General features: G+C 51.6%; 1 protein-coding gene across 1 annotated transcript; it reads left to right on the top strand.

The window, feature by feature from the left end:
* Positions 1 to 4,966: 4,966 nt before the first annotated feature.
* Positions 4,967 to 26,085, top strand: LMOD1 (leiomodin 1). Its single transcript, XM_026063776.1, has 4 exons — positions 4,967 to 5,242; positions 23,435 to 23,968; positions 24,017 to 25,081; positions 25,696 to 26,085. Exons 1-4 carry the CDS (start codon positions 4,982 to 4,984, stop codon positions 25,720 to 25,722), a joined length of 1,887 nt encoding a protein of 628 aa, XP_025919561.1. The 5' UTR covers positions 4,967 to 4,981; the 3' UTR covers positions 25,723 to 26,085.
* The last annotated feature ends 818 nt before the right edge of the window (positions 26,086 to 26,903 follow it).

The following is a 26,903-nucleotide window of genomic DNA, read 5'->3' as shown; positions in this document are numbered from 1 at the left end:
CGCTGCCCCGCGGCGGGGGGAGGCGCCGCTGCTGCTGTCTCGACGCTGCCCCCAGCTAAGGGTGCTGCAGGAGCCGTCCTTGCCCTGGGGAGGGGAGAGAGCCTTTCCGTGGGGGCTGCCCTCGCTGGGGTGCCCCACGCGTGGCTCTGGGGCTGTCTGCATGCCCCACGTGTGCTTAGATGCAGGTTTCCCTGCCCAGGGCCAAAACAAAAAAAGACTCAGGCGCAGAAAAAAAGGCACGTAAAAGCCCTTGTCGGGGCTAGGCCCAGGTCAGGTTACTCCGATAAAGGCAGGGAACACAAAACTGCTTTTACTTAGCCCTTAACATCATCTAATAAATAAATAGTGCCCGGACCGAGATGTGTCTGCCGTAAAAATGTTAACAAACGCTTTGCCGCATCTTGTGACTTCAGGCCGTGGACAGGCAGCTGAGCRGTCCGTGAACACGTCCTGACAGAAAATGCTGAGAACACCCTGGAAATGGCAATGTGAACGGGGACAAAGAGCCTTCTGGCCACCCGTTCGCATCCCGGCCCACTTCCCACTCAACGGAGAGGGGCCACGTGTCTGCTCAGGGTGGCGAAGGGTGACGTGTCCGTCTCAGAAATGCTGACAAGACGCTCAGAGTTGTTCAGGTGTCTCCTGCACCGCTCTTGAAGCTGGTGAATCAACTGGGGTGACCTCAAGGCGTCCCTGGGCACGGTCCCGTGCCTGGGCAGCGGGGGCAAGCAGGGAATTTGGCCTTAAGGTCTCTGTCAAGAGACAGTGACTTGGAGAGGACAGTGTCTCCAGGGAGCTGGGCAGGCAGAGGGAGATAGGTGAAAACCTAAGAAGTCTCTGTGCTGGCAGCCTGCGAAGCACCCCAAAGCCTTTCTCAGAAATGCTTGCAAGCGCTCTAAGTTGTAAATCACTCCTTTTCACAGTCCTAATTTAACCTTACACACTGCTCTTTTGTAAGGACAATAAATCGTTCAGTCGCAACACGCAGTGTAGATTGTGGTACGCTGCAGCGTGTGAGCACCAACAGGGCACTTAATTGCTCAAATAAATCATGGATTGAAGCAATGAAAAGGAACGGAAATGCTCCTCCTGCTTTAATTTGCTGGATTTGGAGGCTTTTAAAGAGTCCTTGTAAAAGTAAAGGTTTCTTCATGGTCTGAAGGAAGCAATTGCATGTTTGTCCTTATTTAAGGCAGGATGGGAGCAGTGGGTGAAAGAGCATGGGGATGCAGTAATGGAGATTACCAGAAGGTGGTATTGTGACTTCTGCTTTGGAAAAGGGAGGGGGAGAAAGGAAGAATAAAAAGCAGAGAAGGGAAGAGTAKAAAGGAAGAGTGGAAAATATCAGTCTTGTCCCAATTGCTTGTTGCCCTGTAAAGCCTGGGAACAGACCTCTCCACTGTTATTGTGACTGGCTCTATGCTGATCTGACCCTTCTTCTTAGGGTTGCAATTTCTTTCAATAGCCCTTGTCCTTTCCCCTAATAAGTGATGGGATAATTGGACCAGGCTGGACAATAATTCTGGTCATCCCTTTAACAACCCGCAGGCTGAGGGAGGGCTCYCAAGATGGCCCAAAATGCCCTGCCAAGCTCATGGGCTTGGCAGTGCCCCAGGTGGCTCCAAAATGACTTCAAGCAGACCAGTCAGGGACAGCGGTGGCATCCCCCTGGCAGGCTGCTGGAAGGTGAGGAAGGGTTTTCCAAATTGCCCTGCAGCCAGGAGCCGGTTACTTTCCTGATTTATAATGCTGAGGAGCAAAACCTTTGCATTTCAGTGCATGGGTACATTTTCAGTTCAGACCAAAAAAGCAGGTAGATGAGGAGGGAAAAGAGAGGGATCAGCCACGCACCCAAGCCCCGGGGTTTGCGTTTCACGTGTGAGTAGGTATTTTGTGGAGGAAGGTTTTTGCATGAAGCTTCAGTTGGACTCAGGAGAGAAATGCTGTTTCTCTCACTCGCCAAGGGCGAGAAGTGTGCCAGCACGTTCCAGGGCAGCTGTGTGCCACTGCCAGGCAAGCAGGGCCACGGAGATGTCACCTGCTTCCCCAAGGAAYATCTTATCATAAAATGACAGAGAAGATTGGTGTATTTAACCTCCTTTCCTCCTACAGGCTCTGAAGGAAGGGGAAAGTAAAACAGATTGGAGAGATTCATCCATTTTTCAGTCCTCCTCTGTCAGCTACCAGGAAAAAGTAAGGGAGGAGGGAGGGTCAGAGGTGGTGGAATGAGAGGTGGAGGCATGAAAAGCTTTCCCGGCTCTGCCACAGACTCGGTACATGCGCCTGGAAAAGGCACTAAATCTTACTCTATCTTCTCTCCTCATCTCTTAGACATGGCTAATAATATTGCCGYATTTCAAAGGAGTGTTGTGCAAAAATATTCGTTAGTGCCTCTGAGGCGCCTAGTTGCTATGGAGATGAGGATCTTGATAAGTGCAGAGACTGACAGAGCCTCAGTGAAGACATAAGGCTGCTGGGAGCTTCTCCACGCCGTGCCACGCTCCCCGGACCGGCACAGCCGCAAAGGGCCGGAGCCTGCCGCAGAGCGATGCTCGGGGGGAGCGTTCCCCACGTGCTTCCTCAGCCCCTGGCTGCTGCTGACCTGTGCAAGAGCAGTCAGTGCAAACTTATCCAGAGCTCCTCTGATATTATGGGGTGCAAACACTGAATTGTCTTTCCRATTTACACGTCAACTGTTTGCAGAGTTTTTATGGTACTCTGTGGAATATGGTGCATTCAGAGCTACRCTATCTCCGTTTAAGAAGAGACATATAGCAGCCAAGATAAATTGCGATGAGACCATCCACTGTAACACACACACTGTGGCAAGTTTGGGGTGACCCTGCTTCTCCCCTTGCTTTTCTGCTGTTGCCCGAAGATCTCTACTATTACATATGAGGGAATATTTCTCCGCAGAACTCTGACTCTCTTTTACCTTCATATGGCCAGCTTTGCAACTCAGTGGAGGAGACCCCAGCGGGCATGTGGACTCTCAAATCAGGGAAGGGTGTATGACACTTTAGGAGAAACTCAGGGCCTCCCAGATCGCATTCGCAGCTTCTTGGGGAATCCAACGTGCAGTTTCAGTGCATCTGTTGCTGTGTGCCCCCATGCGCAGCAGTGGGAAGTGAGGGGAGGGAGGAAGTGTCAGGAGATTGCCAGTAAGGTTCCTCACTGTTCGATCTTGTGAGCAACCTTTACATTTTCACTTAGGACCTCGGCACAGAAATTAGGAGTGTGCTGATAACATTTCCTGTTCATGCCATGTTTCCTGATACTGCTATGATCAATATAGATGAGAATCCAGATATCAGAGAGAGAGAAGTGATGGGGTGAAATGGGATAAAWTTCAATACTGCAACATTTAAGGTTATGCACTTGGAAACTAAAAACAAGAGTTTCTGCTACAATCTGGGAAAAATCTCAGTTGTGCTGGTGAATCATAGGAAGGCTAGGAGCTGGAGCTGGGTGCTGTGATGCTGGGGATAAATGAAATCCTAGAATGCAACAAGAGTCTGCATTTCCCGTTGAGGTGGAAAATGTTTAGTCTGTAACATAAAGCAGTGGAAGACTCACCTGGAGCATCCTGTACCTGCGTTCAAGACAGGAACTGAGCCATGGAGACAGGCAGAGAAGGTGATTAGACTGTTGAGGAAAATCTTATAAGAGCTTATTTTATTGAAGGAGAGCAAAGTGCTGCTTGCTTGGACTAGTAACGAGAGGGACCTGACAGTAGGCTGTTAATATCAGGAGGATGATAAAGGGTGAAGGGAAAGGGAGAAGCTGGCAGCGTAACAAATGGGTACAAAATGYTATGCATGGGGCAAAACTGCCTTGAAACTTGGAGAGAAGAGCATATCTGCCTCTTTCCCTCCAGGAGAATTGACAGGTGCCAATCAGCTTCCTTTCTGATCAGGTTGAAGGAAAGTAGGTGCCCCCAACCAAAGCCCAGACCTGGGGCACTGCCCGAAACAAAAGCAAGAGACACTCGGGAATTTAGACTGCGCAGAAGAAGGGACGTCTCTGGGGCTTGGCGAAGGGGAGATGGGAGGGCTGTGATGAGGAGCGCCTGCAGAAACACCCCTGCAGGGGACAGGGAATCCTTGGAAGCACTGATGAAGTGACCCAGGGACGGTGGTGGAGTTGGCCTTTGCTGAGTGAGGAGCAGACGTCGGGCTGGGTTGGCACTCGCTGCCCGATTCCTCCCAGGTTCAAAGGCGCTGGACTTTGTGCATCCTTTGTAAAGAAACCGGTCTGCACCAAAAATATAACCGCTCCCCATCTCTTTCTCCAAGGGCTGCACACTTTGACTAACTGCAGAGAGCCTAGAGAGTGCAGGGGATGGCGGATAAAGATGAAAACTTTCTCCGGGGTGGGCATTTTATTGCCGATTTCAGCAAAGAGCTGTCACTAACGTAAAACTGAGCTCCAGAAACTCTCCCCTTCTGTAACAGGGGAGACAACCGATGTCTTCGGGGCAACGCTGACCTCTTTATTAGCCCTCCAGCGCTGGTGGTCATCTGCTGGGGATCTGCCTCTCCCTGCTCCCCACCCCCACTCCCGGATCCCCAGCCTGCCAGCTTGTGCATTTTTGCGTGTTTTCTCACTACGTTGGCCCATTGCCTTTAAAAGGCTAAATGCTCCCGACTAAATTTGGTCATGCAGCTCTGCATGGTTCCCTGGAATGTCCTCGGGTTTCAGGCTCCTCTGATAGCACCATTCCCCGCCTCCCGCTGGGCTCCATTGGCTTCGCAGCACCCGAATCGCGGCTGGGCCCTGTTATTGGCCGACTCTTGGACCGAGGGGTGTCCCCTCTTTATAACTACTATATCCCGGGCTGCAGCGATTGAGAGCTGCTGAGATTTAACGCTTCAGCACCTGCTGCTGCTGGGGGAAGCCGTGTCAAGGCTTCGATTTTTTTTTTTCCCCCTCCTTGGTACCACATATCACCGCAACCGTGTCTCGCCAGCGAGCCACCAGAATGTCCAAGGTAGCCAAATACCGGCGACAAGTTAGTGAAGATCCAGATATTGATAGTTTGTTGTCTACTCTGTCTCCAGAGGAGATGGAAGAGCTGGAGAAAGAGCTGGATGTGGTGGATCCGGATGGAAGCATCCCTCTGGAGCTCAAGCAGAACAGCCAAACAGAAAAGCACCCAACTGGCCCGCACAACTGCGACGCAACGCTCAATCACCGCGAAAAGGAGACCAAGAAAACTATTCAGAGGGACGTCTCAATAGACGTAAGTCACATCTCCCTACTTCTGAGCTATAAGGCGCTTCCGTGAGAAAGGCAGGGGCACACCTGTGATCTCCGCTGGGCTATTTTAAGGGACTAAATGGAAAACACGAAGCCTGAGTAACGTGTGTTGTGCTTGCTAAGAGAATATCTGTCATGTAGAGACAAGAGGAATAAGGCAGGGACCTGCTGCAGGCACGCTGGGAGGGAACAGGGTATTTCATGAGATCCTGGTGTTACTCAGAAAATCAAAATCTGTGCTGCTGCCAGGGATTTTGTCTTTGCCTCTGCTCTAACATCCTTCAGCTGGGCTGGTAGCGGAGATGGAGAAGGCTGCAGGGTCTGGTGCACTGACAGCAATCCTACAGGCTGTGTTTCTTTTTCCCTTGTTTTTTTCCCTTTGGAGATCTCCAGACTCTCGGTCCCTTCTGTTCCTCTCGTGCAAAAGTTTAAAACATCTCTGGCTCTTGTGGAATAAAAAGAGAGAAAAGTTTGCTGCTTTGTGAAAATCGCCCTGAGAAGCAGGTTTTGCCCTAAGCCATTTGTTTTGTGTTGTTTATTATTCAGTTTAAATTCATTCTTTTATTAGGATTTGGATACATTTATATCCTTTGCACCTGGCAAGTCCTTTAATGGCTCACTTTGAGCCTTGGGTCTAGAAAGCTTCATGCCAGTTCCTCGCATGTCTTTTGTGCATCGCCTTGGTGGGAGCCAATCCCACTTCTCTGTAACATTTATTAACCTCTGCACTAAGAATATTTGGTATGCGCTTCGTGCGTGGGAGGCTGGGAAGCATTCGGTTTCCCTACTTTTTCATGTAAAGCTGAGCCAGAAAGTGAAAGAATGAGACTCTTAAGCTATTTATCTCTGTAGTCGCGGTCAGATTTTGCATCCCAGGCCTGATTCACGTCTGCTGTGAAGGGATAGGACTGAAGAGCGTCAGCAGCGTAAGCAGAACAGAGGCTTATGTGAATACCCCTTTTAACAGATTGTTCTGGCTCTGATTCCTTATCTATTCCAGGTCGCCAGCAATACCCTGGACAATACCCTGGATCTCCCAGCTGAGTAATCGAGCTCTAACTAGGCTGTGAGYGCTTGGAAATAGCTCTTTATGGATGTGTACAGAGGTTATTACAGGAGGGTCCTATCTTGGCTGGGGCCTGAGTTGCAGCCAGGATCCGAGCAGGGAGAAAAAGAGGAAAATTGTGGTTATGGAAGAAATAAATGATGTTTCTTTGGAGACCTGAACAAGGGGTTAAATACTTCTTTCCCTCCTCTCTCCAAGTGGGCCGCCCACAGCAGGGAGTGTGGGCTTATACGGCCTGGGAGTTTTCCTCTAACTGCGAGGACAAGGCACTCTCGGCCTTCGCCTTCTATATGCGGCGTTCAGCGTGGGCTGAGGGAGCAATTCCCACCCCCGCTGGTTAGCTGCCACTGGCAGAAAGTCCCATGCCCCTCGCGACGAGAGCGCTGGCTCTATTTTCCCACTGGCTGGCTGTCACATGCTGGGAAAATATGGGCACCGCAGGACAGGCCTGCCTGAAAAGGGAAATACGGTCGTGTGGGACCAGTTATCCTGGTGACACTGTAGCAGGGTTTTGCCCTGGTTTGCACGTAATCCCGATTCCCAGTCAGCGCTGAGCTGACACTGAAAAAGCTGCATTTTCAGCCTGGGAGAGCTCTTGAGTTTGGCAGCTCTAGTGATGCTACTTTGTTTTTGACCGTGTGAAGATGAAAAGCCAACTGCAAGTTGGGATAGAAAAGTGTCCATGATCAGGAGGAAGGAAGGAAATCTATGTTTTTCAGGAAAAGAAAGCTGGGAAATTCCCTTGTTAAACATTATGTTCTGGAAGGATGGAGGTGCCTGAGAGCGTGCGTGTGTCTGCATGCCATGGGAGAGGGTTCAGGATGGTGGCGAGGGACAGCACAGCGAGGACAGGTACCCCGCGAGAGGGTATATTGCTCTGTGGCTGGCGGGGAGTGCAGTGATGGAGGTCCTGAGAAAAGAGCTCTTTTTGCTCTCGTTTGAACTTTAGTAGCTTTAGGCCATGGAAGACAAAGCAAATTGGCTGCTGGTCAAATTCTTCAGTGAAACTGGCCCAGTTAGATTATATTGCAGTAACTGGATATTGCAGAACTGACTTTCTTCTTCTATTTCAATCCGTGGAGGGAAAGAAAAACATATCCTCAACCCCTTCCTTCTTGGCATTGTTAGGACCTGGGATTAGCGCCTAGAAAATGCCAGCTCCCAGTGCTGGCAGGTCAGTTTGTGCTAATACTGGAGCAGAGCCTTTGCACCATCACGGGCACAGAGGATAGGAGGGGGATCATCTGACTGCAGCAGCAACCACAGAAACCAGCCCAGAATCGGGTCAGTCTCTTCCCTCCCTCCATCTGAGGAAGTCGCAGTGTTGTGTTTTGCTGTGTTGGATGGAGTGAGAACATGGAGCCATCTGGAGCATCCCAGGTGGCTCCCAGGGCTCTCACCCAGCTGCTCAGAGCGCTAAGGCCTGTGATGACAAATCCCTCTTTCTTATCAGTAGATTTCATGTCGCAATGGGCTGAGATGCACTCGTGCACTTGTGACTGCCAACAGGCATCGTGTGGCTGCGGTCTGGATTCACTCACCRCACCCGCGGGCCCTGCATCGAAGGAGACGGCGTTCACCCAGCTAGGTGCAAACATCACCCTTGTTGATGTCCGTCTCAGCCTGTCTCCCTTGACAGCTCTCGGCTCCGTGCATCACAAATCCACGCAGCACACGGCGTCCCCGATTAGGTGCATTGGGCGAAAACGTTGCAAGCGAGAAGCGGAAGCGTGAGCACGGGTGGGAAGCRCGGGCGCAAGGGCACAGAAGGAATGGGACGGCCTCCCAGTGGGACTAGCCCTCTGAACATCTGGAAGATTTTATCCTGCATCTGTGATGTCTCTTCAGTTGGGAGGAACAGGAGGTTAGATTCTTGTCCCTGAACTATAGAGAGTTTAGAGGTCCGTAGCTGCCTTGCACAAAAGGACTGAGGATAGAAAATTTTAAGGAGTTCCCAGTCAAGCTCCAGAGTGGCACCTTGGCTATGTTGTTACTCCTAAGAAACTTATTTTGCAAAACTGGAAAGTGATTTGCAGTCCCTGCAATAAAGCGGCTGCCCCGGATCCCCTCAACCCCTTCCTGCCAGGCCTGGGGTTGGGGAAGCTGTCCAGGCAAGGCTGATCCGGCAGCGCACTGATGGAAGCTGCTGCACTTGGGTCTCCCCGTTTATTTTTCCTCCTGTTCTTCCCTTCTCTCCTTTGTCCCCTTTTAGTTTCTCTGTGCAGTTGCTCATGGAGTGTTGTCTGTTAGTGGGGATGTGCAGGAACTTTTCCAAAGGGAAAAGTCGGATATTTAAAAGGAAAAAGTTCAATTTCTGCCAATCTTAGAGTTTCTCTTGCAGTCATTTCTCTATTCTCAGACTAGCTCCAGGCACCCCAATTCCCTTCTAAATCTTGGGAGGAGCGGGTATATTTAGAAATATTGTAACTACATAATAACACGTCTTCTTTCTCTGTAACGAAAAGGGCAAACTTGGGTAACTAGGAAGCTGTTTATAAACAGCCCAAAATAGATGTGAGCTTCTCCCTGACTTCTCYGCGCTGGGGAGCCAAATTCACGTCTTGCTGGTGCATTAATTAACCTTGATTTCCTGTTGCTAGTGAGTGAAAATATGCCCCAGTTCGAYGATGGGGCTTGGGACAGTGCCTCTCTTCAGATACGCTTAACAAGGCCTTCCCGTGGGTCCGTGTATCAAGGGAACCAAAGTGAAACTAATACCCACAAGCACATAAATGGGGAGAGGATTTCTAATAGCTCGTGRCTCTTAAATGTGGCAGACAAGGACGTAATGAGAGAGAAATTCAGGTTAGAAATACGCTGTAAATTTGTAGCGGTGGCATTAACCGCTGGGATGATTTGCTTGGGGGCACTGCTGACTTGCTATGACTTGAAATCTTTGTATCATGTCTGGGATTACTCTTTAAAAGAAGAAAAGCTGCCTGTGCCACAAGATAGGGGCTCTACGCGGGAATCTCTGGATGGTTTTCTCTGAATGACAGCTGAGTTATATGAGGAGATGGGTTTTGAGAGCGCTGTTTCAGTTGGCTTTTTCTAGTTCTTCCTCTGCTATTTGTGACGTCCGCTTTAAAAGGCATGTATATATATGCATATAGCACTACGATATACGCCCTGGGGATATCCCTGTCTTTTCCATTGGCATTCAGTCACTTTTAAATGCCCCCAGCAGTACGTTTGAATGGAGGAGCCTGGCCAAGAAGTGTTACCCCATGGGAAGCACCATAGCTCAGCACGAACCACACATCCTGTGGGACCAGGTGGTTTTGTGGATGAGAGCTCTTTAGCAGTTGCCATGTCCTTAGCAGGAGTTACTGGTTTTACTTTTCAAAGCATGCCACAAAATCCACCTGCTGCTATTCTTGGCTCTCCTTGGACTCATGCCTGGCCTCACTACAGGACCCAGATGTCTCCCAACACACTGACCACCTGGTGGTAGGGGCAGTTCCTCCTAGTGCTCTCCTTCCCTAGCCCCAACACCCTCCCTGGGAATGTGGACATCCCAGTCCCACCAGTGCTCCCAGTCCTACCTCCCAACAGGGAGGTAATAATTTCATGCTGCTTTGAGCAAGGTCTKCTTGGAAAGTGCAGGGAAATTGCATGCATCATCCTACTGTTGGAGGGGATTCATTTCAGGGCCACAAACATACTTGCCTTAGCAAAGTGTTTTCATGCATGGTGGATGTCTCTATATGTGAACCTAGGGACCTGCTTCTTGGAGGAGAAGGCTCTTAATAAGAGAGGATGTTGGATGCCAGGGCAGATGTGCACAGCCCTAGTGCATATGTTCCCTATATTTTTGTCTCCTGAAGTTTAAACATCCCTTCCAACAGAAGAAGGTGAGGCGGCTCAGGCAAGTGTTTTCAAACACTTTTCCTCTTCCTCTCAGGTTTCCCACTCCCTGCACACACTCTTGCGTAGGCAAGCCACCATCCTGTTTGAGATTCATGTGTCCTTATCCCTGCAGGATGCTTTCCCTGGCAYGGTGCTCCTCAGAATGTCCTTGTGCCCCCAAGCAGCACTGTTTGCTGTAGGCTACATACAACTGACAGTGGTGGGACACCATTCCTCATGGCAGTGTTTTGATGCAAAGGCAAAGCAGTGAACTCAGAGGGAGTTTACTTAATCCAGATGCAGCATATCTGAGGGATACCGATGCCAGAGGGCAGCTGGTGAATACAGTGTGTGTATCCTGTGGGTGTATCCTACCCGTCCCAAGCAAAGCCAAAGGAAGGGTTAGAAGACAAGCACAGGCTCTGACAGACATTTCTTGGAGACCAGTGGGCCATCACACCCACAGGTCCTAATGCCACTGACAGGGATTACAAAATTCCTTGGAAAGGTCTTCCAAAAAATGCTGACTTCCTTTCTAACTTGTTACCCGTGTGTGTAGGCTTGGGCACTTGCTACCGGGTGGTATTTAATCCAGTATTATTGCTAGCTGTATGTGGAGGGAGATACCATAAAAACTGAAGATCTCTACCRGTGAATCCTTCATCAACACCATGGAAGACCAAGTCAGCTATTTAGTTCCCTATCAATGCCCAGAGCTTGTCATCTTTTCATGAAAATATTTGGAGGAAAAAACAAGCTCCATATCTGAATAGCTGAGACAGACTCCAGGGAAATCGTAAAAGAGGGAAAAGAAATGGTTGTATCATCCTTTAAGCATCCTACCAGCCTGTGACTAACACAAATGTATTTAAACTCTGCTGTTCTGTTTATCAGCCGGTTCTGTAGATATGCCAAGACTGTTCTCTTGTCTCCTCAAAGAGTCATCACCAATTCCCAGTTCTTTCCTTTCTTTTAACTGTATCCTGAGCAGGTCTCTAACAATCTCACTGCCTGCTCTTCCTTCATCAGAGTATGTTGCTGTTCTGTCTAGCTCCTGGCCTCTGGAAGAGGTGTAAGAGTAGGTGATACTGGGGTATCCTTCCTCTTCACTCTTCCCCAGGGACATCTGGCTCACGCTGGGGAGGACAGGGGGTGCAGGTGTGTGGGTCACACCTGTGTTGTCCCTCCAGCAACACACACAATGTGAGTTGCAGATGGTGGATCTCTGATCTTTGCATTACTCCAGCAGACAATAGCTAGGGATATCCAAAATATTCACATATTTTAGAAGAAAACAAAGATATTGAGTTGCTCCTATTTGGATGCAGAGGGAATGTGCTAGTGTAGTCTCTAAGGGAGGCCGCAGATGAATTTTGCTCTGTGACTTCTCCAACCTGCTGCAGAAGAGCCCGTGAAGGAGAGCTCTTTTATTTGTCACCTTTTATTGTTCAAAAATGAAAACTGCTGTTGTCTGAGCTTGGATATTTAGTTCTTCATTTCTGGAAACGTATCAACTCTGTAAAGAGAAGGACAAGCATCAGAAACAAGAGTTCCCAGCTAGCAAGAGAAGAGAAAACAGGCCTCCAAGGCAAAAAGAAAAGCAAGAAAGATCCAATGACAGATAACCAAAGATCTGCAGTTTAACGAACAGCTGAAGCAAGTGAGATGGCAATGCACTCAGGTTTGAACTGCATTTTCAAACAAACAGTGCAAGAAAGAATGGCGTGGCTAGATCTGTTTTTTCTAATGCTGTTGGGAAATCATGTTTTCCTGTGACCAGAGCGAATTGCAGCACAAAGCGTTCCCAGCGACTYGTAGGTTGTGCCAGAAGCAAACTTTCTGTCTGGAAGATGCACGTTCCATCTAAGGGCACAAGCAGAAAAAAACCCTGAATTTCTAGCCAGTCTAAAAAAACAACAGTGAAAAGTTTATTTCTATATTTACATAAACCACGACYGGGATGCAGACAAATCCATGGAAATGCTTGTAGTGTTTAGTTTATATGGGCTGAGCTGCCACAGATGGGAAAGTTTATTATCTGTTTATGGTGAGCTGATAATTTGACTTACAGAGCAGGAAAAGAGCTAAAATCCTTTATATATCGCTGTCTTTCACAGTGTTATGACATCATTTGTGTGCTAAAATGGTCTCTGTGACTCAGCTCCCAGCAGGACACTGGGATTAACCAGTCATATCGCTCAAGCCCACCCTTTGCCTTGGTGGGAATTGCAGCGTTGTGGAGGGAGCAGATCTCACTCTGTATTTCATGTGCAGCACTCCACAGGGGAGGAGTATCAGGGCACATGTTTTGAGGTCATGGTACGGATCGCAGCAATTGTGGTGGACCAGCCACRTGATGAATTGACAGAAGTCTTTTCAGGCCCTTCCTTTCCTCTGCTCAAAGCGTGGTGACAAACAAGGGTGAAAACAAGCAGGAATCTCAGCTGCAGAAGTACAACAGGAGTGATCATGGCTCGGGGTTGCAAAGACATTTTGGTGCATGCAGCCCATTGACATTGGGTTGAATAGCCCGGAACTGAGACCCAATATTTGCTTCCACCCTGCTGCTATAGATGTGAGATGAGCAGCCCAGGATTCACACAGCACTATGCCAGCTGCTGCCAAGGACCCTGAGTGGTCTTGTCTCCTGGCAGGGGGGAGGTCAGGAAGTGGATGTGGCTGGCCTAGGAACTGGCRTGGGCCTGCACAGCAATGAGAGCAGCCAGAGATGCAGTCTGCTTCCTTTCAGGGAAGATCTTCAGTTCCCAAGAACTAGAGATCATGACTCCTGGTGTGTCCTGCCTTATTTCATTAAGTGCTGAATTCTGCACTTCAGGCCCCACGTGACTTAGGAGCCCAAGTGACACGGGAGCCAATGCTCCTGTTTTTCATAAGCTGTTTAGGGGTTTTGGCCAACAAATCAGCTCTCAGATTTTGGCAGGTAGGCACCTGGGTCTGGAACTCATCTCATAGGCTTCAAACACTTCAATTCATCCTCCCACACTGGGTGCCCATGGCTGTGATGGCCCCATGGGCTGGCTGATGGGATGTGGGACAGATCTGTGGGCAACCTGCACCATCAAGGGGCCAGAAGACACTTCCCATGTAGTCTCAGGAGACTGGGAACCAGACCCTTGCTTCTCAAGCATCCTGTACCCAGTGCTGCAGAGGACAGGAGATAGGATTTAGGATTCACTAGGTCTGATTTGCAGTGTTTCTCTTCCAAAAAATCTGAGGAATGTTCTTCATGTTTGCCTGCAGAAAGTTCGCCAGGCAGAAATCCATCYGCGAGGTGGCTGTGGTGTGAATCACTGAAGTTTACTGCCCTTTGCAACCTCTGCCAAAGAGGAGGTGATCAGAGAAAAGGCCTCAGCTTGGAAATGTCCAGTTCGGCCATGGCTGTGCTGGGAGAAGGGGCTGGGAAAATGACGGGTAGAAGAAAAAAAAACAGATTTCTAAAAACAGATTTTAATAGAGAAACAAAAGTTTCCATTTGCAAAGTATCCAGTGGCTTTAAGGGCTCTCTGGAAAACTGCTTCATGTTACTGAGGAGGAGATGGAGCTATTCTAATAGAAGGAACCTATCTGAAACGTCTGTTATCTGCCTTAAATTCAGCAATGAAGGCAAAGCAAGACGAGAGTCAGGGCTGGAAGTTGTCCAGTCTCTGGAGAACAGCGTTGCATCTCAGAAGAAGCATGTTTTAAGAAACATTGGTCTGGGAAGTGCAAAGAGACAGTGATATTTGGGGTCAGAAGGGTCTGAGCAGAAGGGAAGGGGAATAACTGAGCTCCTYGTTAAAATAACAGAGTAATAGATGAGGCCAGATGGGGCAAGAAGTTGTTTACATCGCTCTGGGCTTTGGCACATAGAGCATGGCCAGGGGGTCATGCAAGGTCTGAAGGATGACAGTGACGTCCCTGAGCAGTGCTGGAAGCTGAGGTCCTTTTGCCCTGGCTAGAACCACTCTGCTTCTTGCCAAAAATGTCCAAACATGCAAAGAGAGAAACCAGTTGCTTCCTGGGAATTGTCCTACCAGGGAGCCCACCAGGGCAAGAGCTCTGTGGGGCGTACAGGAGGGTGCGAGCATTGTATCACTCAACACCAGCCCAGGAGGTTTGCTCTTAGCTAATGGCTGGGAGGGCTGCTTCAGGACTGACGCAGGTAGAGCAATGCTAGATGCACTTGTGACTGAGGTGGGTGTTGCGYAGAGCCGGACATGGCTGTCCTGGGTGAGCAGGGTCTGCAGAAGCCTCGTGCTCCCACTTCCTCTGATGGTCTCTGGCAGTCTGGGTTTAGTAGCCTGCAGGACTCAGCCAAGGACACAGCATTTCTCCAGGAATGTCCTTGGCTCTGAATTGTCCCTGGGCTGCTCAAAATTGGCCGAAGACTGCAGGAAAGGAGCGGCTTGACCAGCCCTGTTATGGAGCTTGGCTCCAGCAGCCCTCCCACATGCCTAGAGCATAACAGCAGTGGGTACCCAAATACCCAGGAATGTCAAATGCAAAACAATCTGTGTTCGCTCAATGGCCATCTCGAGGGACTTCTCTGCGTGGTGGAACAGTCTTGGGGGACATCACAGTCCCCTGGGAGCTCTCCTGTGGCTYGTGCCCAGCCTCCTCAGCCCCCTTCACTCACAGTCCCACCGAGGGATGGTGGGGTGCTGGTGTCTTGCTCACAGCCTCTGGGGATGGGATTCGGGTGAACTGGGCAGGAAGGAGGGGTCATTGGGGGCTCCCTTTAGAGCCAATGCAACTAAGTAGATGTCTCCAGAGGATGATGCAGATGCCTGAAGTTAGACCTGTGGGTTGGATCTCAGGGTCTCGTAGTGGTTCTGGAGACCTTTTTAGGGCTAATTAGCATCTGTAGGACACTCYGAAACTCCTCAGGCAGTGATGCCAGATTGGCCAGTTAGTTATGGAGCCATAATTGTGCCTAAACCCCTTCCTTAGAGTAATCAACGTCACCTTCCTTCCCTTGGCAGTCTGATCTGGGAGCTCCCAGCTGACCAACAGCTCTGGMGAGCTGTCTCTTTGTGTCTCAGAGTCCCTGGTGGTTCCCCACTTCCCTGCTCTCCCATCTCTTCRAAATCCCCCGTCACTCAGGATTTGTGCAGGACTGATGGAGCTTTGCTGGTGGGTACCTGATGCCCAAGCCATGCCCTGGCAACAGGCAAACTGGAAAATGTCCTGTTGCCTGCAGGAGGAATTTGTTAGCACAGCAGAGGCTGGGAGAAAGGGACRGTCTCCTGGTCCAAACTTTATCCCCCATCCTGACAGTCTCCAGGCAGGAGAGATTCTGCTTGGTTTGCAAGTAGCACAGCCTTGGGTAGAGGGTCTCTGTTGGTGGCAAAGTGGCAAAAGTGACAAAAGTGACATGCCAGACAGCCAGCACCACAGAAACAGCTCTGCTGGTTGAGTTGTTGGAAAGGAGAGGAGAGAAGTGAGTCACAAGTGGAAGACCCATGGGCTCTAGCAGGCTCCAGTTTACATGCAGAAATTAACCCATGCTGACTGAAATCGTTCCTGGATTAATTAAGTTCAGCTAGTCCAGCTGTCTTTTGGACAGGTGCCCACATCCTGGTTGAGGAGGAATGTGTGCTGGTGTAGGGTAGTTCAGTAACAAACAGTGCTAACTGCTTGCTAGATGCTTGCAAGATTGTAGGCCCAAGTGGGCCAAGTGCAGCTCAACTAACGTGGCTAAATAGGTGCAATTTCCATGCATGGGCAATTTCCGGATGTGCAGGTACTTGCCTCTCACTTTGCCCACATAGTGGGTCCATGTTCCCCACTCATATTCCCTGAGAACAGGTGTCCCCGTAGCTACATGCAGGTGAGGACGGTGCCCCTCTGCTCAGGGGCTTGGGAAGCTCATGTCCCTATTGCCAACACCAATGAACAGCAGCTGGAGCCGTCAGCCCCTTCGGAGCTAACTCCTCATTTTCCAGTGGTGCTGAAGGCTGAGGTGGGTCTGATCCTAGCAGAGTCCTCGCTCAGCAGCACAAGCATCTCCAAGGRCCCTGGCCTGGCTCAGACTTCCCCTCTTGTGCTCTTGGTGCTCTTATCTTGGCCAGGAGCTGGGGAGGGATGTCAGTCTCCTGATGATGTCTTGCAATCAGCTTCTCGGAGGCCCCCAGAAGCTGCAGGTGACATTAGAGACTGAGACAGTATTAAGCCTGCAAGCTGAGTTCAGTATTTCTGGATTTTAAACATGAGCTACAGGTGCAGTTTTGGCACTGAGGTCTTTTGCTGAGGGATGTGATGCCGATAGATGGTCCTGTTTTCTCCTTGGGCCACGTGCCCCCAGCCACGCACCTTGTGGAGGAGCTGGTCCTGGCCTCTTCTGATGTTTTCCCCCTTTCAGCTGTGCCCTCCTCAAACCCAGATGGGAGATGGTTCCCCAGAGCAAACAACTGGCTGCTTGGCAGTGCGTGTCCTCCAAGGCTTGCATTTTGTTCTTCAGCGAACCCGTGCACATGACTGGTGTGGTAGGGCAGTATGTTCGGCAGGGTAGTCTGGGCCATGAGGGACTCTTCCCAGGACCTGCCTCTGAAAATAGCTGCACACTGGTGAAAGTTGGCCCCTTCCAAAGACAAAACATTTCTTCTGCGAGTGCATTTCCATGTCACCTCTGCCAGGGACTGACATAACAGCAGCATCTAGGCCGCAGAATCACCCCTTCTCTTCAGCCAGGGTACAGATTTTGTGAGGCCCCGGGTACATCTTTCCTTTCCTCCTCAGCATGTTCCCGTTTCACTTAGAAACCTGCTTGTGGGCACGGTAGGGTCATCCTTGTCTCTGCCAGCTCTCAGTCCCYGTGCTGAGCCCACTCCAGGTGCCCTTCCCAGCACGTGAACAGCYGGATTAATATCCACCACCTAGCAGCATGTTTCTGCACCTGTAGCGTTTAAGATGTGACGGTGCCTCGCCATGCGCCATCTCTGCGAGCCCTCCGGTCCGTGCAGAAACGGGCTGCAAGGCGTTTGGGGCGGTAGGAGAGAGCCTTGCTCCGCCGGCCGATCCCCACCAGCCGCCGGGGAGCGAGCAGCAAAGCTGGGCAGCCCCTCCGCTCTCACCCCTTCCCTTGCCTCGCATCTGCGCCGAACACCTGCTCGGCACCAGGGCTTCGCAAAGGCCCTCGAGCAGCGCCCGGCTTGCGGAGCTCTATGGTGTCCGCGCAGGGGAAGCGCTCGGGCAGGGGGACGCGGCATTTGCACCAGGGCGGGAGCGGTGTTGCGGACGCTCGGATTCCAGGCAAGAAGTTCCCAGTCTCCTTTGCCTTTTAAGGAAACATCTGAGTGGGTTTGAGGGTTACATTTGCTAACAAGCAATGGCAATGCTCATTTTAGTCTATTTAGAGGAAAGGGGAAGGCATTTCAGTTCATCAAAACACTGGTGATTAATCAGCCAAGTACCAGGCTGTTTTCATTAGGCTTATTTTTAAAGGTCTGACACGCTGTGTAAAAATATTCCCCTAATAATCTTGCTTGCAGCAGAGGGAATAGCACAGGAGGGGGTGCAGTGGCACTCGTTTCTAGGTATCCAAGGTAAATATGTCAACGTGGCAGAGAGGAGCAAGCAGGCAGGACTCAAGATGGCAATCGAGAGGGTGCAGGGCTGGCCCTGGGCAGCGCAGATGGAGACAGCCTGGCCAGTGGCCCCGGCTGCGGGAGAAGGTGCGCTGGTGGCTGCAGGGAGGTCCAGGATTTCAGGGCCAGGGGGAAGGATGCATTTCTCTCTCCTCCTCCGCATCGTCCTGCCACACAGCTTCTTCGTGCTTGTGCTTGTGCTTCCAGCCTGGAGGTGAGCACTGACGCACTGTCACCAGTGAGCAAAGCTTGGGCTGGTGTCACCACCCCAGGCTGGCCTGAAGTGGCAGAAGCTCACAGAAGACCTAGGGTTGGGTGCAAAGACAGGAGGGGACGAAGGCATGTCAGGGCCAGGAGCAGCTTTTACTGCTGTCTGCAACAGCCCCACTGCAAACCAGCCAGCAGCCCCTAAAGGAGAGCGTGGCTTCTGGGAAAAAACCTCTGACTTGGCTTTAGAGACACCCCAAATCTCCACCAAGGGATGGGGACTGTCGCGTAGGCAGTGGTGGATGGATAAGACTGAGTCTGTGTCAGAGACGCAGACCTGATTTCTTGCCTGGAAGTTTTTACTCCCGATTTCTCCCCTTTTCCTTGTCTGACAGAGCCAGGCGCTTGCAGAGACCTTTCCCCACAGGGACAAGGGTGCCATGATCAAGGCAGTTCTTGACCTGTCTGTTAAATGAAACGGCCTGAATGGCTTTTGCCTTTTGCTACCGGTCAGCRCTGCCTGCAGTAACTTCTAGCTCTTTGACAGGATCCTTCCTGCTCATCCAGAACTGGACTGCAGCGCCAGGCACACGTGATCCCGCAAACGCTGCCTGGGATGATAGTGACACCCGCAGCTGATCACTGGACATCCATAGCTTGCTTTCCCTTTCCCCTGCTGAGGGACACATCTGGCTTGTTTTCCATCGGTGCCGTTTCCAAGTCCCACTCCCTGATCTGCAGGCACCGGTGCCCTCCCTCCTGCAGGCATGTCCCATGCCGCAGTACCTGGACATGTGGCCTTGCTGTTAGCTGTATCGAGTGACCCACTGGCCACAGGTCCCTGCTCCATGCTGGCTCTGCTCACTGCAGTCACATTGCTCTGAGATCGCACCATTTCCAGCACCCCAAGCCCCCTGGCCCCAGCGCTGCCAATGCTCAGGCTTCCCAGCCAGCAGGTTATCCTGCTCCTTTCTCCACGAGCATTCGCCAGCCTTGTGCTTCGAGGCAGCTGGGGTGAGGAAGTCATGGGCTTCTTCAGAGCCCTGGCGAGGGAAAGCGCACAGCAACCAAGCAGGAACCCCACTGGTCATAGACACCATGTGGAAGCCCGTGGGAACACCTGACTGAACGCAGCTGTAACGAGAACAGCAGGAACCATGTGATAACAGGATATTCCCAGCACTTGCTGCTGCGGCTTTGCTAAGCAGGGATTTGATACACTACTTATTTTGCTCTGCTTTCATTTTGGTTGGAGAAACCTTCTGCTGCCTTCTCTGTAGATCCTTCTCTCTAGGGTTTGCCTCCCTTTTCCCARGACCTACTCCATCCTGGCCAAAACCTTTGCTCTGCTTGGTCTTGGACGTGCCAGGAAACAGGCTGGGAGATGCTGCAGGAACAACCTCAAGAGCTTAGAGAGACCCAGGGCTCCCCACTACCAAACTGCGCGTGCTCAGGCCAGGAAGGAGAAGGCTTTTCAGAACACTTGGCATGGAAATGAAGCTGCTGGCTATCTGCTCAGCTGGGTTTGCCTTCCCTTTGGACATGAGAGGGCTGGAGAGCCCTGGGGGATGTTGTCTTTTCTTGCAGGGACATGGAGAAACATCCAGACCATGACATCCCCAAATACCTTTGAATGGCGTGTGGGACATCAGTGTAGGGACAGAGCGAGGCAGCAGAGCCCCCATCCCCCTCAAGCCTTCTGCTCAGCCTCCTGTCGGAAAAGACATGGCTCTTCCTTTGCCAAGGTGGTTCAGGATGTCGCTGAGCAGCCTTACACAGTCCCAGCTCGGCTCCAGGAACGGAGCCTATCTCGGTGAGCGGGGCCGCCCTGCTCGATGCTGGAGGAGGTGGCATCGCCTGCTCCCCTGCAGATCCCGGGCAGGGGGAGGCTGGGATCGGGGCAACTCAGGGAGCCCTGTCCGGCCACAGTCCTCAGCATTTGCACCGCTGTGGGGCTGTGGGGACAGCATGGGTAGTACTCTGTAGGAGCCTGGCATATGCCTTTCTGTCGCGTGTTTAGGTCCACGACAGCGAGCCAAGAAATCTCTTAACTAAATAAACAGATCTCTCGTCCCAGATGGCATCTGTTTATATGCCAGGTACAAACAGTCTCCACGGCTGCTGCGCTCAGAGCGGCCAGTTCTTTCCGCAAAAAAACAGTCCCGCAGGGCCAGCAGTGCCTTGCRGTGGGAATGCAGATCTGCACATTGCCCCAGCATGGATGCTACCAGGACAGGGATGAGTCTGGGCTGGGGAAGACACCACAGCCAGGGCATCACTGTGGGGTCCTGGCTAGACCCATGTGGAGGAGGAGGCCTGCCCTGGCTGCAGAATGGGGTCTCTGGACTCTGATTTGGGGTTATCTCTGATGTCAAGGTGCTGGGTGGAAGCCATGGTGCTGCTGAAGCTCTGGGAAGGTCCAGGGAGCTCACTCAAGGGTCACATCTGCATCTCCCAGGAGCATTTTTCTTCTTTTCCCTGAAGTCCTGAAGTCCCCAGTCAAAGACAGCATTTGCTCTGCTACCCCCTCATCTTGGTGCTTCCTTCTCCTGCAGCCAGCATTGCTGCCAGCTCTGCGTTCAAGCCGAAGACACCCAGATTAACCCACAGAGCAGTAAATCTGGCCCTGACCTAACAGACAGCTCCGCAGCCAGGCTCCCAGCTAGCGGTGTCACAACATATTGCCCTCTGCTTATCTCCAGACAGAAAACCACAGCCCTCTGAGGCTGCTCTGCACCTCTGCCGGAGCGAGCAGGCACGCGGAGCYGAGCGGCGCTGCCAAAGCCAGGCACCAAGGAAGAGCAGGGCCAGCCACAAGGGGCAAGAGCTGTGTGCTCCCTGGCCACGCAGTGGCAAGAAGGAGGTTTAAGCTACCAAGACCAGATGCAGACTTTATGTTTGGACCTCACCCTGCATAGCCCCACTGGAAGGGATCRATCTGTCTCAATTTAGTTGTTTATAGTATTGATTAATCTCCATGAGTGGGAGCAGAGGTGTCTTATATCTAATGTTAAGGGAGCTGAATCCTGCCCCCTTGCCCAGTTCTTAGTGCATAGTGCAAAATCTAGGTCCCGTGCCCACATCTCCCGAGGCACACAAGGAAGCTAAGGGAAATCCTGTGCTGTAAAAAAAACAGCAGGCTGGAAAGCTGCTTGCACTGAGCTGCAATCAAAGGCCTTGGTGGGACATGAAGCAGAACATGTGTCAGAAGGATGTTGGTGGGAGACTCTACACACCCCGCTGGTCCTGGGTGAAGGCTGCCACAAGACATTTGCAGACTCCCTGTCGCTGCATCCTGGAGCTGCTGGTGCTGGTTGTAGTCAGTGGCAATGCGCAGGAACCCGCTAGAGCAGTAACAGAGGCTGCACCAAGAATGAGGTTCAGTTGCTTGGCAAAGGTACAAAAAATCATCTAATGACAACTCAAGAAAAGGGGATTTAACTGACAGGAGGCAAATGATCGAATAACCCTCAAGCATGAAGGGAAAGAAGAAAATCCTTAGCTGGAAGAGGCAGTCCGCAAGGAAATAGTCATCAAGCCTCAGGGTTTTCAGCCCTCTGTGTGAAGGGAAGATGTAGTCACTGCCTGAAGGTCAGAGCTGGAAAGCTGAAAAGGCAGACTGAGTTCCTCTTGCATTTCAAAGTCCAGCAAACACAACAGCAGCATCACAGTAAGCATAAAATGCAAAGGCAAAATTTGCATTTCAAGAGTGAATAGAGAAAGTTGCAGACCAAATGAAAGCACTGATGTTTGCCAGCCCACAAAGGAATGAGTGGGCATCTTGGCTGGCCTGGAGTTGAAAGAAGAAAGTCAGGAGGTCCAGGGCATTGCTGCATGACTTCTTCACATCAGCTGCTTGGCACAGAGAGCTGGGGAGATCCCAACTACAGATATGCAGGGGAGGGGGCTGCCAGCTGCAGTAACACTGCCTTACACAACACATGGTCCTTTGCACCCTCCCTGCGGGGACCAGATCTGCATCCCTCCCCGTGCCTGCCCCAGTTAAGCTCTTCCTTCCTATGCTGCCACTGGAGAACAAAACACCAGAAGATATGCTGAGTAAATGTCATATATTAAAAAGCAATAAACACCCTGTCCCAGTTTGCCTGGTTCTCTACAGGGAGCTGTGAGCTCAACATGCAAACTCACTTTAAAAGGAGCCGTATGTCAGAAAGCCTGGAGTTGGATGAGACTACTGGATCAGCGCGTGTGACCTGTGTCACTGGCTGTGGACGCTCTCCTGCTTGCACACATGCCAAGGCCAACACAAGGAGCACTCCAGGCTCCAGACCAGGCGTATTTGTAGGGCATCTGCCTGGAAGTCATTTAGAAAATTTTAGAAAAGGATCTGGGGATCACGGACTATGGGTGTTAAATCCACCCCTGGTTAAAAAGATGACTAAAAAGAGGATAAACTAGGAGGTATGATGGGAAGGGATCAAACAGTGCAGTCTGCTAAGGGAGATGCGTTCTGCATTTTGTTATTGTCTGTTAGGTTATTGTCCATTCAATGGGGATGAAGGAGGGCATCACCAAGACTTCTGGAACCTTTTGGGAAGGGCCTGGTGGCAGAAGAAGAGCAGAGGGGCCTCAGAGAGCTGCAAGGGACCTCCTCACCCTTGTGCCCTGCAGGCTCCGTCTCCATTCAGGGCACTCAGACACTGAGCCCTCCCCTGGACCTGAGGACCTCAGCTGGGTTAAACTTCCCTCTTCCAAAGCACGTCCACAAAGTAGCAGTGTGTAAACTTATAGCAGTGAATCACTCAGCTGGGATAGACGAGACCCTGGCCCATATTTGGGGCTAAACCATTGTGATTCAGGTCAGGGGTGCTTATCTCCCTGAAGAGTCCTGACCACGAGGCTGCAGATCTTCTCCTCCTGCCCCAGCACAGACCCAGCATTAGCTGTCCTCATGGAGTGAGGACAGACAGAGCCACATCTCTGCCTCTTTCATTTCTACAAGAGCCTGGATTGGAGCAGAGGCTCTCTCTGTTGCCTCCTGGGGCACCCTGCGTGATGCTCTCACCAGGAGGCTTCTATCACATAAATCACTTGTGCTTCATCTCACCCATTTCTCATCCTGAGTGCTGCTGGGGCTAGAGAAAAATCTCTGCTTTTCCCATCTCCTCCCAGAGCTTCCCCTTCACCCAACCCTTCAATGGCCTCGTAGCAGAGAGGACAGTGTCCACTGTGTTTCAGGGCAGCTCATCCCTCATAGGAATAGTCTAAGACCTTCCTGAGGCCTGCATCCTCCCATGACTGACTGTGCACCTTCCCCAGCTGCGGTGCTGCCCACACGGGCCCAGGACCAGGGCCAGTGGACAAAGACCCCCTTGCATGTGGTTCTTCACGTGCTCCTTCCACGTGCAAGAGAGGTGCTGAGTTTGTGACGATGGGACTGGGGTAGCAAGTCTGGAGGTCGAAGGAAATTTGCCTCTGTAACGCCTTTGTGTTCTTCTGTTGTTAGGAAAGCAGATCAACAGAGAAGAATAAGGAAACCAGGAGTGGAGAAGAAAAGGGAAAGGAAGCTCCTTCCAAAGACCTGGCCCAGAAACGAAATATAGAAGCAGGGAAAGTCTCTAAAAAGGAAGAAATTGTTAAGAAAACAGACCCAAAAGTTAAAGCTGAGCCTGAGAGAAAACCCAAAGAGGAGAAAGCCATCAATGACAAAGTCAAGGCCATGGAGAAAAAACTGATGGGGAAGGACAAGAAGGAGGAAGAGAAGGGTTCAGTGTTAAAGAAGGGGGCAGGGAAGGACAAAAAGGAGGAAGAGAAGGGTTCGGCATTGAAGAAGGACATGGGGAAAGACAAAAAGGAAGAGGAGAAAGCTTCAGCATTAAAGAAGGACATAGGCAAGGACAAAAAGGAGGAAGAGAAGGGTTCAGCACTGAAGAAGGACACAGGGAAGGACAAAAAGGAGGAAGAGAAGGGTTCAGCATTGAAGAAGGACATAGGGAAGGACAAAAAGGAAGAGGAGAAGGCTTCACCATTAAAGAAGGATGTAGGGAAGGATAGAAAGGAAGAGAAGGGTGTGGGATCAAAGAAAGAGGCAGGAAAAGATACAAAAGGAGAAGATAAGAAAGAAAAGGATAGAAAAGAAGAAGAAAAGAATTTGGCTTTGAAGAAATCAAAGGCCGGTGAAAAGAATAAATCCCAGCCAGAGCCAGAAAAAGCAGCGGAGAAGGCTGCTCCAGAACAGGAAGCTGAGACAACCACAGCAACTGAGAGCAGCACCTCCAAGCCCACCATCAGCCCCCCAGAACAGGCCAAGGATGATGAGGCCTCCAGCATTTTTGATGAGCTCATCGAGAAAGTGAAGAACAATGACGCTGAGGTCACGGAAGTGAATGTGAACAACTCAGATTGCATCAACAACGAGACCCTGGTGCGCTTCACCGAGGCCCTGGAGTTCAACACTGTGGTCAAAGTGTTTGCGCTGGCCAACACCCGTGCTGACGACCACGTGGCCTTTGCCATCGCCATCATGCTGAAGGCCAACAAAGTGCTGACAAGCATCAACCTGGACTCGAACCACATCACCGGCAAGGGCATCCTGGCCATTTTCCGGGCACTGCTGCAGAACAACACACTGACGGAGCTGCGTTTCCACAACCAGCGGCACATCTGCGGGGGGAAGACAGAGATGGAGATCGCCAAGCTCCTGAAGGAAAACACTACTCTCCTGAAGTTGGGCTACCATTTTGAGCTGGCTGGGCCTCGCATGACAGTCACCAACCTGCTAAGCCGAAATATGGACAAACAGAGGCAAAAACGCCTCCAGGAGCAGAAACTGGCACAGGAACGTGCAGAGAAGAAAGACCTCCTGGAGGTGCCCAAGCCCGGAGCTCTGCCAAAGGGATCCCCCAAGCCTTCCCCGCAGCCATCCCCCAAGTCTTCCCCCAAAAGCTCTCCGAAGAAAGGGGGAGTGCCTGCTGCACCACCCCCACCTCCTCCTCCACTCGCCCCACCACTGATCAATGAGAACCTGAGGAACTCGCTATCACCAGCCACGCAGAGGAAGCTGGCAGATCGGGCACTGCCAGCCCAGGAGAAGAACTCGCGGGACCAACTTCTGGCAGCCATCCGCTCCAGCAACCTCAAACAGCTCAAGAAGGCAAGTATGGGGACGAGTGTGGGCAGCACTCGTGCAGTTAGCATGGGGACTGAGATTTGAGGTCACTCCGTTCTCACTTGGGTGCTGCAGAAGCGAGGGCTGTCCTCCTGTGCGGGGTACGGAGCATGGGGTCTGCGTTCCCAATCCCTTTGCGGAGCACAGGATAGGCAGATCCATCCCTTTGCAAAGTGTACGGGGTCAGCAGATCCATCCCTCTGCAGAGCATGCAGAGTGGGCAGATCTGCCTTATTCCAGCAGCTAGATTTTGGTCTGGGGTTTGGGACACAAGCAAGAAACCGTTTTTAACCTACAACCCTGGTGGACGGGGAGCCAGTACCTTCCCGTGCGTAAAGGAAGCTTAGTTGCAGTGAGGGAGTCTTATGCAAACCCGGGTGGCTGACGTCTGTGCAGACCAGTGCGTGCACGCAGCAGGTCTCCAAGGGCAGCAGGTCCTCAGGCTCTGCTGTCACGTCGGCGCAGCCGAGCCTGCATCCCTGGAGTGCAAGAGGCAACCGTGGTGGGGGGTACCCCAGGGTGGCAGGAGGGGCTACGTCTCTCCTAACCCCTTTCATTGCTCCCTGCTCTGCCCAGTAACGGGGTATTTTCTCCGGCAGGTGGAGGTACCAAAGCTGCTGCAGTAGGGAGCRGGATGGCTCTCCCACATGCAGCCCAGTGTGGCAGACCCCAGGACACTCACCTTTCTCGTGACTGTTTCCATGACAAGCCCTTTGGGACCCTGCAGTGACTGATGCCGAGGAGCAGTGATCTCTCTGGGACTGACAGAGGAGGGACCGAGCCCGAGGAGGGCCAGCACGGTCATTTGATGCAGCGTGTGAGGAAGATGTTGTATTTATTATTTTTACATTTGTGAAGCCCTAAAGCTCTTTCTTTTGCCAGCACTGTGCCCTGCTCCATCTGGCCACCTGGAGATGCAGAGGATAGAGGATGGGTCGCAAAATCCAGGGCATGGTGGGTTGCTCCGGCTTCCACCCAGAGCTGTTGGACATCCAACAGAAGACACCGGCTGAGCTTTGCTGATGGCACCCTGTCACATCCATGTCCACACATGGGCCTCAGCCCTGTGTGGCTCTACGTGTGCATAGCAGCACGTGCGCGGGGAAGCCTCTGCCAAGAGGGAGCGAGCAAGGGCTCGGCTGAGCCCCCACCTCCAGCTCTGCAGCAGTGGGACAGGGGACGAGGTAGTCCAGGAGGATGGCATGTAGGCAGCTCCCTCTGCCTCTGTGCATCAGCATCTCCGGTCCCCTGGGGAGGGAAAAGGAAGCATGTGGTGGAAGGGAGCTAGTGCTGGAAGCCAACGAGGTATAACATGATGCCAATAGCTGTGCAATGATGCATAGAGGGTTGCAGAGCTGATCTTTATAGGAAGCTCCCTCAGAGCATGTCAAAGGGGGTGTGACCACCTCCAGCCCAGTTTGCCAGCGGGACCCTGCTCACACCATGACCCACAGTGGTCCAGGCTGGGAAGAGTGGACATATCTTCCCGGCTAGCTGCCAGCCTTGTTTTTCAAAGGGGCTGGAGACAGCTAGACCATTGTCACTGCTGGCTGCCCACCTTGGCTTCCCACAGGGTCTCCAAATGGCCAGGAGAATCACCGGGCTCTAGCACAGGCATTGAGTTTGCCAGGTCCCAGAGGTTAGGATTGACGGCAGGAGGTGTTTCTTGCGTGCAAGGGGCTAAGAGAAGGAGCAGCCAGGAAGAGAGAGAAGACAGGGGTGATGGAGCAGGAGATGGAGCCGAGCTGCGACAGCCTGGAGCAGAGAGGGCTCTGGGCATCGYGGCTGGAGGTGCTGCAGCTGCGCG

The sequence above is a fragment of the Apteryx rowi genome, unplaced genomic scaffold, assembly GCF_003343035.1.
Source record: "Apteryx rowi isolate R43461 unplaced genomic scaffold, aptRow1 scaffold_200, whole genome shotgun sequence".
NCBI classification, from domain to species: domain Eukaryota; kingdom Metazoa; phylum Chordata; class Aves; order Apterygiformes; family Apterygidae; genus Apteryx; species Apteryx rowi.
Note: the sequence above shows the minus strand (reverse complement) of the source record. Positions and strands in the feature narration are given on the sequence as shown.

What these genes read in the sequence shown, in the direction of transcription:
- LMOD1 (XM_026063776.1), top strand. Translation starts at nt 4,982, where the DNA reads ATGTCCAAGGTAGCCAAATACCGGCGACAAGTTAGTGAAGATCCAGAT. An exon ending in AGAGGGACGTCTCAATAGAC is followed by an intron (nt 5,243 to 23,434) that starts GTAAGTCACATC and finishes TTCTGTTGTTAG; the next exon opens with GAAAGCAGATCAACAGAGAA. An exon ending in CTTCACCATTAAAGAAGGAT is followed by an intron (nt 23,969 to 24,016) that starts GTAGGGAAGGAT and finishes TCAAAGAAAGAG; the next exon opens with GCAGGAAAAGATACAAAAGG.